The 14,789-nt window shown below is 33.8% G+C and overlaps 1 protein-coding gene across 7 annotated transcripts in view; it reads right to left on the reverse strand.

The window, feature by feature from the left end:
* Positions 1 to 14,789, reverse strand: part of Scaf8 (SR-related CTD associated factor 8) — a 182,512-nt gene that overhangs the window by 121,239 nt on the left and 46,484 nt on the right. For all 7 annotated transcript variants that reach the window (XR_012447396.1, XR_012447398.1, XM_074071881.1 and 4 more), the window contains 8 exons: positions 14,301 to 14,477; positions 12,472 to 12,551; positions 10,657 to 10,774; positions 7,114 to 7,245; positions 6,792 to 6,904; positions 5,219 to 5,412; positions 1,527 to 1,627; positions 67 to 180 (listed from right to left, as the gene is read on the reverse strand). Coding sequence is in view for 5 of the 7 variants with exons in the window: in XM_074071881.1 (XP_073927982.1) it covers positions 67 to 180; positions 1,527 to 1,627; positions 5,219 to 5,412; positions 6,792 to 6,904; positions 7,114 to 7,245; positions 10,657 to 10,774; positions 12,472 to 12,551; positions 14,301 to 14,477 (1,029 nt within the window). In the remaining 2 variants the exon portion in view is untranslated. The remainder of the gene's footprint in view (positions 1 to 66; positions 181 to 1,526; positions 1,628 to 5,218; positions 5,413 to 6,791; positions 6,905 to 7,113; positions 7,246 to 10,656; positions 10,775 to 12,471; positions 12,552 to 14,300; positions 14,478 to 14,789) is intronic.

Consider the following 14,789-nt stretch of genomic DNA (forward strand, 5'->3'; position numbering starts at 1 on the left):
TTTTCCTATGGAAACCATAGACTTTAACATAATGAATACTAAAATCCTTTGCCACAAGAATCTCACCTTAATAACCTTTGAACCAATTTTATAGGATCCTGAACTCAGTTTCTGAAGAGCCCGAAATGCATCTTGCCGATGAACCATACAGACATAAGCACAGCCCCTGGGAGGAATCATCTATTAAAAAAAAAAATAAAAAAAAAATTTTTTTTTTTTTTTTTTTAAAAGAAGAGTAAGGATGGAAACTCATTCTGGAATTTTATGGTTTTTAGTGGCACAAAGTACTTTGTCTACTGACTAATGCTCCAATTCAATTTTGGTTCATTTCCCCTTTTCTTTCATCAGCTGTTTATTGGTACAATTCATGCACAATTAATTAATTTGGGTTTAAAAAACACCCAAATTTAAAACCTAGTTTGGTTTCATTTAAGCCATCAAATTTAAGAGTTTCTTCAACACAAAATAAAAAACAATTAAAACAAAAGAATGTGTATGTCCATATACAAAATACCACCAGATAAAAGAGAAATAACACTATATAGCCAAAGTATTTCATGGCAAATGATTTATTCCTAGCATATTTCAATTTTTCCAAATGATATATTTACTATTGGGTTTTTGTTTTGGTGAAGTATCATCTCTTTAATATAAAATCTGTGAACAACACCGATGATAAAATTAAATATTTCAGTTTATAAAACTTTATATTTTGTCCAAGTGCTTCTGCATAAAAGATTTGTGCACGAATACAAAAATAGCCTATGTAAGAATCTGAAGACTTAGGAAGCATTTAAGCAAGTCTATAAACTACCAGATTATAAAATTATCCTTAATGTATTAATTTAGGAAACTGTACACTGCAGTTTTCCAACTTTTTAAATTTGGATTATGCCATCAGCCATTCAGTTCACAAAATAATTTAGTGCCTATTAGATTTGTAATTACTAAGCTCTCCAAAAGTAATAAGGAAAATAAGCAAACAAATTTTCAATGGAACAAGAATACCCCAAATGCTATCATGTCTGTTCAGAGTAATGACAATCTCCTGTGGGTCCCTGGTACTTTGGTAAGAATTTAAAGGGGAGGGGAGGAACTGAAGGAAAAGAACAAAAGAGAGACTGGGATACCAAGTTCTGTTTGTTTCTACTACTAAGTGCTCATCTGCAAGTGATTACAATTCTGTGGGGCTGAGTTCCTTATATACATGAGAAAAAAAAAAGGGGAAATTTAGCAAGTCACACGTAGGGTTCCTGCTAACTAAAACATTTGATGTTTTTAAGGAATTAAGTGCTACACAGCTATAAAACTGCTATCAATTTTTCACTAGAATTTCAATAAAAAGGAAAAATTAACTAAGGACCTAAACAGCCTCAGAGAAAGCACAGAAACGACTGAGTAAAGAATTCTCACAAACACTATCGTATGAAGCCATACTACTGGGCTCCACGAGGAACTGAAATGATTTCCTGCATGAGTAAAAACTCCCTATTTTTTAACCCTATTGTTTAAAAACCAATACTTACATTAATAGATTCAATTTGTCCAAACTCCTCAAAAAGGTTGGTTAAATCTTGCTGTGTTGCCTTCTTGTCCACCTGACCAACCCAGAGTGTAGTGCTACACACTGTTGAGATATAAAAGACAAATGACCTAAATCAGACAGCTCTTTCAAGTCACTGAGGTAAAACTACCAGTAACAATAGCTTATGTAAGATTTAAAGTATTTGTTAATGGACACTTATATGTTACATTAAACTCCTGAAATCCCAGGTATGCACTCAAATTTTCACTGAGTCAACCTCTTTTTGCACGTCACCTGTACTCAAGCTTCATTATACCTGTGGATGCCCATGTTGCACTCTAGGATATGAGGAGTGGTATGAGGTATGCCACACTGTGAAACTGAAGTTCCCCAGGTAATTCTATTGTACAACAACGTTCCAAACCTACTTCCTACCACAATCCTACCTGTGAACCTTTTAAGTATCTTTCACTGATGGAATGACTACTGGATGCTTCTCCTTAATCAAAAGATAAATCTGAAAATTGTACCACCTACAGTATATTTAAAAGGAAATACTTTGCACAGTTATCATGAAAGACCTGAAGATACTTAACTGTTGAAGGCCAGTTCTTTTAACAAATACTGAAAATGTGTGTCTTGCAAACTTTTAGCCATACTGTTGTTCATGCCTCCTTTAATACTTCCTTTTACTGAAACATTTGGAAAATATTTACAGCTGATACATTTACAGAGTTTTAATACAGTGTATTTGGATTTATGTCAATATTACTTTCAAAAACAAGGGGCCAGCATTTTGATCTTGAAAGGGCAGGTCTAGATCAGACTTTACTCGAGGGTCCATGGCAAGATAACTACCAGGTGTCTCCACTTTGGCTGATCAGAACTCAAACATCTTCCAGACCTGTGCAAGGTTTAGGAATCATTTAGTTAAAAGACACCTGGTAATTGATCTTTTCCTGCTAGCTATTCTTTGTCTCATGTAGTCTCACCCTATGCATATATAATTAACATTCAACAGAATTTTCCATCTCTCCAAAAACCCTTATTAAATTTATTATTTCAGGTATTTTTGTCACCAACATATTATGTAATGTAAGTGGCTTTAGAAGTTTCAGTGACTTTGATGTAAACACCTTTTGCCAAAGTCATTATTCAACCTACCACAAACCCTTAGCCAATTTCTGGAGCTCTTTGAATAGCTGCTGCTTCTTTATTACTCTGTCCTGCATATTCTAGCTGTCTTCACTCACCAAATTGTGCTCCATGTGTCCTAAGTCTTTGTATTATTACTGTCCTATAATTTTTTTTCCTAGGAATTCTTCCTCATCCCAAAGAGAGGACACTTGATTTCTGGAAAGTTACTGTGTGTTGATGCTTCGTAACCTCTGGACTGTTCATGAAAACCTGTGTTCTCAAATCCATGTCAAGGACCAATAGTGAGGAACACTATCACATGTATGTAAAATGTGTTGACATGACTGATCACAGGAAACTGCTACTGCATCAAACTAAGGAGAGTTAGGTTGTAAAAAATGGGAGATACATTCCTGTATTTTCTTATGTGCTTTCTGAATTTTTTATGTTACAGTGTTTTACTTAATGAAAATAAATTAGCAAAAGAAAATAAATTCCTTGGTCCATGAGCCATAAAAAGGAATGAAATCCTGACATTTGTGGGAACATGGATGGATGGTGGAGAACATCATGTTAAGTGAAATATAGAAAGACAAATGCCTTTTGTTCTCACCCATAAGTGGAAGCTAAAAAAAAAAAGTTGACTTTATGGCAGTAGAGAGCAGAACAGAGGTTACCAGAGGCTAGGAAGGATATGAGAAGGTGAGATAGAAAGAAGCTGAGGATCAGGTACAAAAATACATACAGTCAGATAAAAGTGGAATAAGCTCTGGTGTTCTATAGCAGGGTGACTACATTAAAAATTTATTGTGTCATCTCAAAAGAGATGAACAATTTCAAATGTTTTCAACACAAAGAAACGGTAATTGTTTGAGGTGATGGATATGCTAACTGCCCTGATTTGATCATTATAGATTATATACATGTATGGAAATATTACATTACACCCCATAAATATATATATTATTAGGTTTAATTAAAAATAACATTTAAAAAAGAAAATAGATTCCATGGTCACTAACTATGTAAACAGTGATAGCAGTAACATGACAAGTTAGCTGAAGAGCTAAAGGAAAGACACTCTACAGAGAAGTCCTACTCTTTTAATGATTCTGAACATCCTAATGGTGATCATGACAGAAGGTTAATAGTCTCTTGTGGTCAAACCTTGGATGTTATTTCTTTATTGGGCAACACAAAAATGTTTAGATTTAGTCCCTTATAAGAGACAAAAAGAAAGCTAGAAATATCAGTATTATTAAATTAAATTAACACAAGTTTTCCTAACAGACAAATTCTGGAAAGATAGCCAAGGCCTATTACATTGCCAAAACTTATCACCAAGAAGATGGCTGTTACCTTTTATTGTAGATCTAGGTTTGAAGACACTCTACCAGTGTAATTACACTAATTACTTATTTTCTCCCCCTTGCAGAAGGAATTTATTTGGAGACCTTGGGAAATAGGCAACATGTTCAATGTTTAGCTCTTGAGGGGGAAAAAAATACACACACACACATATATGTATCACACATATACACAATTGATAATATTTTGTATTTCTTTGCCCACCTGTAGTCTGTTAGTTCACCTTAGATTATAACCCATTAAGAATCCCCAAGGCAGAATTACAACCATTTTTTTTTTTTTTCAGTACTAAGGGTTGAACCTGGGGACTCACACTTGCTGGCAGCCCTTTCTGTATGAGTTACTTTTGAGATAGGACCTCACTTTATGCCTGGGCCAGCCTGGACTGAGGTCATTTGTGTTTCCTGGTAAAGCTGGGATGACAGGCCTGTCCCACTTTACGCAGCCACTGTTGGAGATGGTGTCTTGCGAACTTTTTGCCTGGGCTGGCCTCCATCCATGACCCTCATGCTCTTTACCTTCTGAGCAGCTAGGATTACAGGCCTGGGCCACTGTGCCTGGCTGGAAATAAAACTTATATTGCTGTAATTAACATTTCTACTTATTCTGGTCCTAAAACAAAACCCATCATGACCAAATCTGTTCTAATTAAATGTAATAGATCAACATACCAAAACAGAAAAAGTTTGTATACAATAGGAATTTCTCCTTTCATACTGATTCACAGGTTTATAATATGCTTAAAAAACTCTATACAGTAAAGTTGGGTTGAGGATGCAGCTCACTGCTCACTGAGCTCACTGACTGATAGAGCATTTGCTTCGCATGTCCAAGTCCAGGGTTCTTTTAAACCTAGCACAGCAGTAACAAACAAGTAACAATAGTAAAGTATGTGCTTCGTATAATAATTACTCCTACAGACCTCAATGCTCTAACTGGTTACTATAGTATGGACAGAAATCAATGTATCATGCTGTACATATTAGCTCTATGAATCACAAGTAAATTATTTTAAAAAAGTAAATTCTTAATAACCTTAGTATTTTGAATATAATGTACCTGGGACAAAATTACTTACCAGATCTTTTCAATTTCTTAGTATCAAAAAAAAATTTGGTTGAGAAATTTTGTAGCAGAAAACTAGTTCTTAATATTGAGACCAAAGTCTTATGAAAGTATGTTACTTACCACTTAATGTTTTAGATCTAATTGGTGGCAATCCCTTTTTCTGTCGTTCTTTTTCCCTTTCTCTGGCTCTCCTTTCACTTGAGTATGAACGTGATGATTTCCTCTTCCTTTCTCTCGAGCGGGAACGTGATCGCTTTCTGTGCTTACGCTTTCGAGAACCAGATCGTGACCTGGACCTTCGTTTTCTTGGTGATCTAAAAAATTTTTTAAATTTACTTCTAATAACAATGTTATCTTTCTGTCAAATCTCTCAATTATAAGTGAGTAGCAAAAAGTCTATCTTGTATTTAGCTCCTAGTACAATCAAGATTTTGATTCCAGGTGATTGTTCACAATGAGCAGGAAGAAGGGAAAATGAGATTCAAGAAAATGGCCTTTTTCTTAATGTATTCCAGTTCATTTTAAAATAGGAATCAAGAACAACAATGAAGACCAAGAAAACAGACCACTTATGTGACAAAAATATTAATACAGAAAGATTGCTACGTACACCAAGAGTCTGTTTCCAACAGAGTATTAGGTCACTATATAATTCTGCTTGGTAGTTTTCGACTTCCAAAACTTTAAGGTTCTTGACTTTTACAAAAGAAGAATGTTGAAACACTTCCAACATTTTCTGTACAGATTTTCAAGAGCATTCATGTGCAAAAGGTAGGAGAAAAATGCTGAAGACTGAGCACTTTAAGTCCACGTATAACATTTATCAAAGATGTTTCCTAATAGCTTGGTGATATACTTAACATTTGTAAAAACAACTTTTGTGAAGGTGTTTTGGGGGTCATTTTGTTACCATTATTAGGTAAATTGGAATGTTACAAATGTAGCTTGTTGTTTGGAGGCAATAATATTCTTAACTAGTTAGATGTTCTAGTATTAATGAAAATCAAGTATAATCCAGCATCCCATTCTCCTGATACAGCTATTACTGTTACATAAATTACACAAACGAATCGTAGACATATGAACAAATGTTACCATCTATTTAGGATTTTAAGAATATTACAAAAATCATTTGAAGAAAAATATTTCTTTTAATGTTTTTTCCCCCAGTGTAGTGGGGTTTCAAGTCGGGTCTACTTACTTTCGAGGCAAGTGCTCTACTGCTTGAGCCATGCTTCCGGCCCTTTTGTACTGGTTATTTTGGAGATAGATTCTCACTTTTTTTTTTGCCCAAGATGGCCTGTACTGTGATCCTACTATTGTACACTTTCTACAGTCACTGAGGGGGTGGCAAACACATGCCACCATGCCCAGCTTTTCTCCACTAAGACGGGGCTTCGGAAACTTTTTTTTTTTTTCCAGGCTGTCCTGGAATGAGGATCCTCTTATCTCAGCCTCCAGCATAGCTTGGGATAACAGGTGCACACCACTGCACCCAGCAACTGGTTGAAATGGGGGTCTCATGAACTTTTTGCCCTGGCTGACTCGTACCTGGATTCTCTTGAATCTCAGCTTCTCAAGTAGCTAGAATTACAGGTATGAGCCACTAGCACCCAGCTCTTTTAATTTTAATGAAGGAAATAAAGCCAACATTTTAAAAGTTCACACACAGCTACTGTTAAACATTAAGAACCTTGAACGAGATCGGGAATGAGTTCTTGATCTTGAGCGAACAGCCACTTTCTTAGCTTCTTGTTCAAAGATCTCCCCTTCCACTGCATCATGCCCTTCATCTATATCCATGTCCTTGAAAGTCAAAGAAAAAGCCCAGTTTAGATTACTCATATACTGGCAATTCTGCCTTTAAAAATATTCACAGGTAGCATTTAGCATTAACATCTGAATATGTAGAACAGCTAAAGAGTGAAGTTCACATATAGAGAAACACATTAGATGTTACCATTATATATTTCTTTCAATAATTTCAGAAATGTGTAACTCAGAAAATCACTTACCTGTTGCTGAATATCTATGGAATCATCCAAATTTGCTTCAGGTTCGAGAAAGTGCTGCTGGCTGCTTCCTTGTGATGGTGACGCTGAATGCTCTGACCCAAATGTTCCTTCTTGACTATCCTGAGGCGTTGCCTATTGAGAACACAAAAACGTAACAAGATAATTTTTATTATAAATGAAAAGTTACACATAGCAAACATAACAATTAAATGTTTTAAAGGAGTCCAATACATAAACTTCATGTTATATCACTTATAAAATAACCAACCTAAAACTGTAGTTTTATATAACCCAAGTTTACTTAAAAGCAAGGAAATTTAAGGAGGGGATTATAATATTTGAGTAGAATGGTTAGATGAAGTTGGATTTCCCAAGTCAATTTTTTAAGCATGGAAAATACAAGCTATGGAAGATTAATAAAGGGATTAGATCATAAATGATATTTAATTGCAGTAAATTAATAAATCTGTAATTTCACTGATAATTGGCATTAGTAAAAATAGCATAAATGAAAAGTTCAATAAAATATTTATATTCAAAAATTATAATCACCTATTAAATGTATAGAGGAAAACAAAACTCACATCACTACAAAAATCACTGATCTAACAAAACCATTCTCACCTTGGGTCTTTCTAAACTTCTTTAAGAACTCATAGAATAACAGTAATAGGAAGTATTTTGAGATATGTAAAACAGCTTGAAAGTTCTAATAAAACATAGGTAATGAAGCCTAAATTATAGGAACACTTAAAATGTAAAACTCTTTCTTCCTAGGATAAGAATTAGAGCAACTTGATACGGAGATAATCCTTACCTGATCTCAATGAATATGAACCTGATTAACAATTACATGTATTATACTGTTTTAATTTTTTTTTTAAAGGAAAGAAAACTGATTGTTATGGAGGAAAAAAATGACCTGGTACACAAAATCTAAAATTAAATCTTGTGGGTATCTAAGATCAGTAAAAAGCAATTCCTGGTGATCCATAGCTAAGAACTACTATGATCGAAAAGAACAACTAGGAGCTACTATTTCCAATTAACTTGGAGTTTTATTCTAAGAAAAATACAAATGCCTACCTACAATTTAGAATTGCAAAGGCAATAAAGAAGATATTCTATAAGAACACAAAGACAATATATCAACGAATACAGATTTTTTTTTTCTTTTTTTGTGGTATTGGTGTTTAAACTTGAGGCCTCACGCTTGGTAGGCAGGCCATCACTTGAGCCATCAGCCCTGGCTAACATAAAATAGGTGTTTTTATTTATTGTGGTAATGTCCAACTGGATATTAAGATATGATTTTATCTCTATTCCTATAAATTTTTTTTTTTTTTTTGTGGTGCTGGGGTTTGAACTCAGGGCCTACACATTGAGCCAGTCACTGCACCAGCCCTTTATTGTGAAGGATTTTTTTTGAGATAGGTTCTCGTAGAATTTGCCTCCACTGGCTTAGAACTGTGATCCTCCTGATCTCTGCCTCCTGAGTAGCTAGGATTACAGGCACAAGCCACTGGCGCACAGCTCTATAAATCATTTAGGTAATTGGTATCCTCACTATCAAAAAAACAAGAAACAAGATTAGATAGACCATTTAATTTTGCTTCAGTTGTATAATAATTTCCAGAGTTCTTTTTTATTTTGTTTAAAAAAAAAAAACAAAACACTTTAGTCTGCCCAGCAAGCATGAGGCCCTGAGTTCAAACCCCACACCAGAAAAACAAAAAAACAAAAAAACCCCACTTTATTTGGGGAATTTCAAACACACATTCAATAATGGGATAAATGTGCCAGAGTGATCTTTAAGAAGTTGTTTCATGCAATTTACTGTAGATGTAAATCACCTTAGTGTATATGATTTTTCTAAACTAAGAGTTTTTAGCATTCTTCAACAATATCATTAAACGTACTAAAACTGAGTATTTTATGTGCCTTTTAAAAACAATCTTAAAGCAAGATCAGGACTTCTGTCATTTTTGAATTGTATCAAACCACTTAGAGCAGCAATTTGTTCACAAGGCAGTTCAAAATATGTAACTCTTACAAACAGTTAACGTTTAAACTAGAAGTAAGAAAAGCAGCATAAAAGTTAGAGGGTAAAGACAGTTTTAAGAAACAGTTCTAAGTCCCTCAACTCACGAAGGAACAGACAGCATTTCCAAAATTGAGAAATACATTAAAGCTAAAGTTCGAATTGACAGAGACCCTCTATGCCACAATATTGGTCAAAAGAATATAAGTATAATCTTCGAGAACAAATCAAACATGTTTTAACCACAGCCCTGGCTTAAATGGTGAAAAAAACAACAGAATTCTTAGCAACACAACTTCATCCTAAGTTTTATTATTCAGTCTCAACTCAGGGGTCATCTATTCTTCAGAAAATTTATTTTTTACTTCATCACTTATCGCAAGTTCCATATCTAATCCTACCAACCTTGCATTGCATTCTTAATTAACTATTTAATAGGTAAATCCTGGGAATAACTATCAGGATCCACTGCAACCAATTTTAACTTTTGACTTTCTTTTTTGACCAGTTTTACCTATATGAAAAGATTGTATTTTGAAACCTTTTGCTATTTCATCATTCCCAAGAATTATCTAGTTATTATTCATGATTATTCATCTACTATTCCCCATTATGTCAAAACAGAAAAAAAATCAAACTGTTGAGAAGTATGATTTAATAGTGAAATACATTCACTTTTAATGCAATACCAAAAATACTGCATTATATTTCAAGATAAAGATTAAGAGACATCATCTTTGTAGTCTGTTTTTATCTTCCTGGAATAATGGAAAATTCAGACTAAGTTACTGCCCATAGTGGCAAAAGGAAGAAAAGTGACAGAGGAATATACTTTACAATAATTAGCAAAGGAAGAAAGTGAATGCAGAGAAATAGCATTACAGATTATAATGATGATAGTGAAATTTGGCTGTATGCTTTTTAATTGGACGTTTAATCTCACTAAGGTTCAACTTCAAGTCTGGAGTAAAAATGAGGAATCTTAATACCTACCTCATGAGAATTAAATGTTAACTATGTCTCCTGCATGCCTAAGAAAGCTTCTGTCACATGGTAGTAGCAATTAAAATTCTAAAATTAAAGAGCAATCTGTTTTGTTACCATCATTACCAATAATGCAATTGCAGTTACCTGCAAGTTACCTTGCAGGATAGGGAACAGAGAGGATACGAAAATACATGGAGTTTTAAGTGATAATTTTGAAACATCACCTGTCTTCTGCTCTCTCCTTCCAGTATACTGTAGAAATTAATATCTACAATACGGATCCGTTAAGTTGCTACAACACATTTTGATTACAGAAAAAGACTAATCTGTATAGTAATAAACAGTTGAATACCACCATACTTTAGAAAGGAAATAAAGTGGCTGGCAAAAACTGTAACAGATGAGAAAATATTAAGATCAGAAATGAACAAACACAACCAACAACCACACAAAAATGCCAATTTACAGAACACACACAGCAATAATGCCAAGGACCACAAGGTGGGGTTATGAACCTTTTGAGGCTGTTGCTGTTCCAGGAGCTGCTGTCTGAGATGCTCAAGGTTTTGCTGTTGTAGCTGTTCTGCTATCTGATGAAAAATGGAATTGTTCACAGATTCTGAAACATGAGAACTAAAAAGGAAAACAGGTGGAAATATATTTTAAAACCTATTAAAGGTAATACGAAAACAAGGGAGTATTCAAAGAAAACAAAAAAATGCCAATATAACATAACATACTCTATTACAATGCTTCTTTCTAAAAATATTAATACCCAAAACAGAATACTTCATAGCATTAATACCTTGAAAGAGAAATGTATTCAACAGTGTTTCAATAAATACATAACAGAGAGTCTCTGTGGAAGATCTAATATTATTACCTCATACAAACTACATATAATTAGTGACTTTCATTAGAGCATTTTAAGAAAATTTCAATAAAACACTTCTAAAAAGTTAAAAGTATTTAAACAGTCACTTGAACTTCTTTCCTAACTATGAAACAGGGAAAATGTTCTATCAATCTGTATGTGTAAAATCTACAATTATAATTGGCCATAAACTTTAAAAAATTAGTATGCTTCCTCTAGAAAAGCATATACAAAATTAGACATGTTAACAGAAATAGTGTTTAGATAGAGAAAACAACAATTTAACTATACTCTGGGAAATTCACATCTGGAATACACCTGGAATTCTGGGTGCCATAAGACATGAACAAAAAAGAGGGCATCCCAAAAGGGGTAAGCAGGATGGTGAGAAGCCTTGAAACAGATGAAAAAACTGAGCTTCATCTGGAGCAAATAAACCTATGGGGAAGAATGATACCTATCTTCAGATAGTGAAAAAGCTACATCTCAGAATATAATGGAGTAAAATTTGTTTTTCCTCGCTTCAGAAAGCAAACAAAGTTTGAATCAGTGTGTAGAAAATAAAGATGGGATTCAGTTTAACAAAAGAACACACAGTAACAATAATTACTTAAATTCTTGTCTTGGGAGGCATTAAAATATTGCATACATAATTATCAGACTGTTAAAGGAGATTCTTACATTGCTTAGGACACTGATTTACATTCTCAAATGTTCCTTTCAACTTTATAATCACAATTACTAGTTTTTAATTTTGTTAAGGAAAATCTCTAACACAGAGTATGTACGTACATTTATATATCCCGTAACTATATATTTTAATATATAACCTGTTTTTGAAATAACAATCCTAGAGGCTTTCATCATTCATGCTCTCTCTTCCATTCTCCCAACCTCTACCTCCCACTCTCCCACATCCTCCTCCTACTGGTCTTTTCATATGTTCTTTTAGAACCTAGGGCTCAGCAAAATTATTTAGGGGGAAAAATATAGTCATTTAAATAAAAATATAGAATCCATATAACCCCAGTCCCTATTTCTGGTTAGCTTGATGCACTTTCAAGAAATTGGCACATTTTTTAGGAGTTGACTTTGACACTAGAAGCAAGTTCTGTCCTTACAGTGCTAATATTCTCACAACTGAATTAAATAATTTAAAGCCAACAGAAACATAGAAAGTGTCATAACTAGACTTACCAATATTTATCAATTTTCCTATAAGGAACTTTGAACATTCCAACTATTTGCAAAGGTCTGGAAAAAGAGTCCAAATAATCAAAGGATGCGATAAAAAGGCAACTCTCCCTCTTTTTATAATATTAAGAGCTCATAGCTAAAATAACCCCAACTTGGTCAAGGTATACTTTGTGGTTCAGATGGCAGCCATCTCGCCCAATATTCATAACAATACAACAGAAAAAGAAATCATGGTTATAAAGAAAAATGTAAATCTTACAGTTGAGGAGTTGGAATTTCCTTTTTGGGTTCTTCACTATGCTCAGAATCGTCCCCAAAATCAAACCTATCCATCAACTTCTAAGAAAGTGGGAGAAAGAGACAAATTAAAAAATCCTTCATACAAATATGCTACAAATGCTATTTTAAATGGGATATAATTAGTCTATCTCTATAATTTAATGCAAATGTTTTATATCATTTTATAGTATACTACTGTAGAGCGAAGCAATTTACTTGGATCTTTATTTTGCTTTAAGACACTTTGACATTTAGTAGTCTCCCATTATATATGGTTTGGATTTCTGCAACTTTACTTATTCAGTCAACTGCAGTATGACAATATTAATATCTGTCTTGACTCGAGAAACCACATTCACATATTTTATTACAGAATGTTTTATATAATTGTTCTATTTTATTATTAGTTACTGTATATCTTTTACTGCATTCAATTTATAAATTAACATTATCTTAAGTATGTATGTATAGAAAAAATGACGATAGAATATGTACATATGTGAATACATCTGTGTATGTATGTGAGTGTACACACACACACACACACACACACACACACACCCCGCCAAGGTATCAGGCAAGACTAGGAGTCTTAGTTATGGTGTCTCCTGAGGATGGTGGGAGACACAGCATTGTTTTATATAACAAAACAAATATGAGAAAAGCAACAGAAACACTAAAACTCTAATTTCACAGAAGAAGGCCTAAGAATTAAATTAAGTGACCTGCCCATGGCAATACAGTTATACAGTTTCATTAAAAAAAAAAAAAACCCTCTAGAACCATAATCAATGTATCTATTCTTAGCGTGATCCTGATCTTAAAATGTTCTACTATCTTTTCAATGTTCAATTTAAAGACTGTACTGTAGTCTAGCTACTTAAAGAGTTAGACTGAATTATACTTGGAAGCTGCTGGTCAAAAAAGTCTAAGTAATAATCTAACAAATCAGTATTTATTTGCCTATGAAAATAATAGTAGCAGAAACTTATTATGGATATAATATATCCATGATTAAGATGTTAAAGATAAAGATATATTTTTATAAGGTACTTAAGATTACCTCACAATAAATTACACACAAAAAAATTTTCATTTCAAAAACACTACCTTTTATAGTTAAGCCTAAATTTATCATAATACAGCATAGTAACAACTTGTAACTTTCCTTTGAATTTTCACATACTGAATAATTTTAATTTTAGCAGGTTAAAAGTAAAGAACACTGACTAAACCACAATTACCAGAATTGTACCATTTATCAAAGAAGAAAGTCTAAAAAATAATCACTTGCCTCAATGGAGAATACACTGACTACTCATCATTACTCAATGGTTTGAGAGAAATTTAAAATTTTCTTTCAAAAGTTTGAACTTTTTATAAAATTTAGAATGTCTTATACAAAAAAGTGTATATTAAACATTCCCATGAGCAGAGCATAGTGGTACACATCTGTAATCCCATCACCAGGGCCACTTGAGTAGGATTATCAAGGTTTCAAGGCCAACCTGAGCAATACAGTAAGACCCTGTCTCAAAAAAACCTAAACTAAGGTAAAATAAGTCAATGGCCTGAGCACAATGGTATCTTCCTATAAGTCCAGCAACTTATGAAGCTGAGGGAGGAGAATCAAGGTGGAGGCTAGCTGGAGCTAAGTAGCAAGTTCCAGTCCATCCTGAGCTATGTAACAAGACCTTGTCTCAAACAAAACAAAAAGTGATAAAATATAATGTATAGCATTAGAATCCATATGATATTGCATAAAATTCAACACTTCATTTAGACCAGGCCTGAAATTATGATTGTTACCTTGTTAAAAGATACCCCCTGTTCTAAGGGAGTAAGTGTGTTGGCTGCAGCAGCTGCAGCTGTAAGCTGTGCTGTGAGAGCCTGCAACTGAACCACAAGACCAGCATCCAAGGCCTGCAGGATGGAAGGCTGAGGCTTCTGCTGCTGTATCTGTAAGGTCTGTATTAACTGCTGGAGCTGGAGGGGAAACGATTATTACAAAACAGGTGTTGAAACCCAGTCGTATATTAAGAGTGCCCATCTAAAAATTTAATCAATCAAATTAATCATTCTAGCCTTTGATGATTAAGAAAAATCTTTCAATGTAAGCATGAGCTTAATAGGTTTGTCCTGCTTTTGGCCAATTCAAACAACTTAAACAAAGCAGTCATATGATAATAACCAGATAAAGAACTCGCAGCTGACTGATTATTTTTAAGTTTCTCATCCTTTCTTCGATTAACTCCATAAAGGAATGAGCACTAACAACAGAAGCAGCTTTTGCTATCA

This window comes from Castor canadensis, chromosome 1, assembly GCF_047511655.1.
Source record: "Castor canadensis chromosome 1, mCasCan1.hap1v2, whole genome shotgun sequence".
NCBI lineage: Eukaryota > Metazoa > Chordata > Mammalia > Rodentia > Castoridae > Castor > Castor canadensis.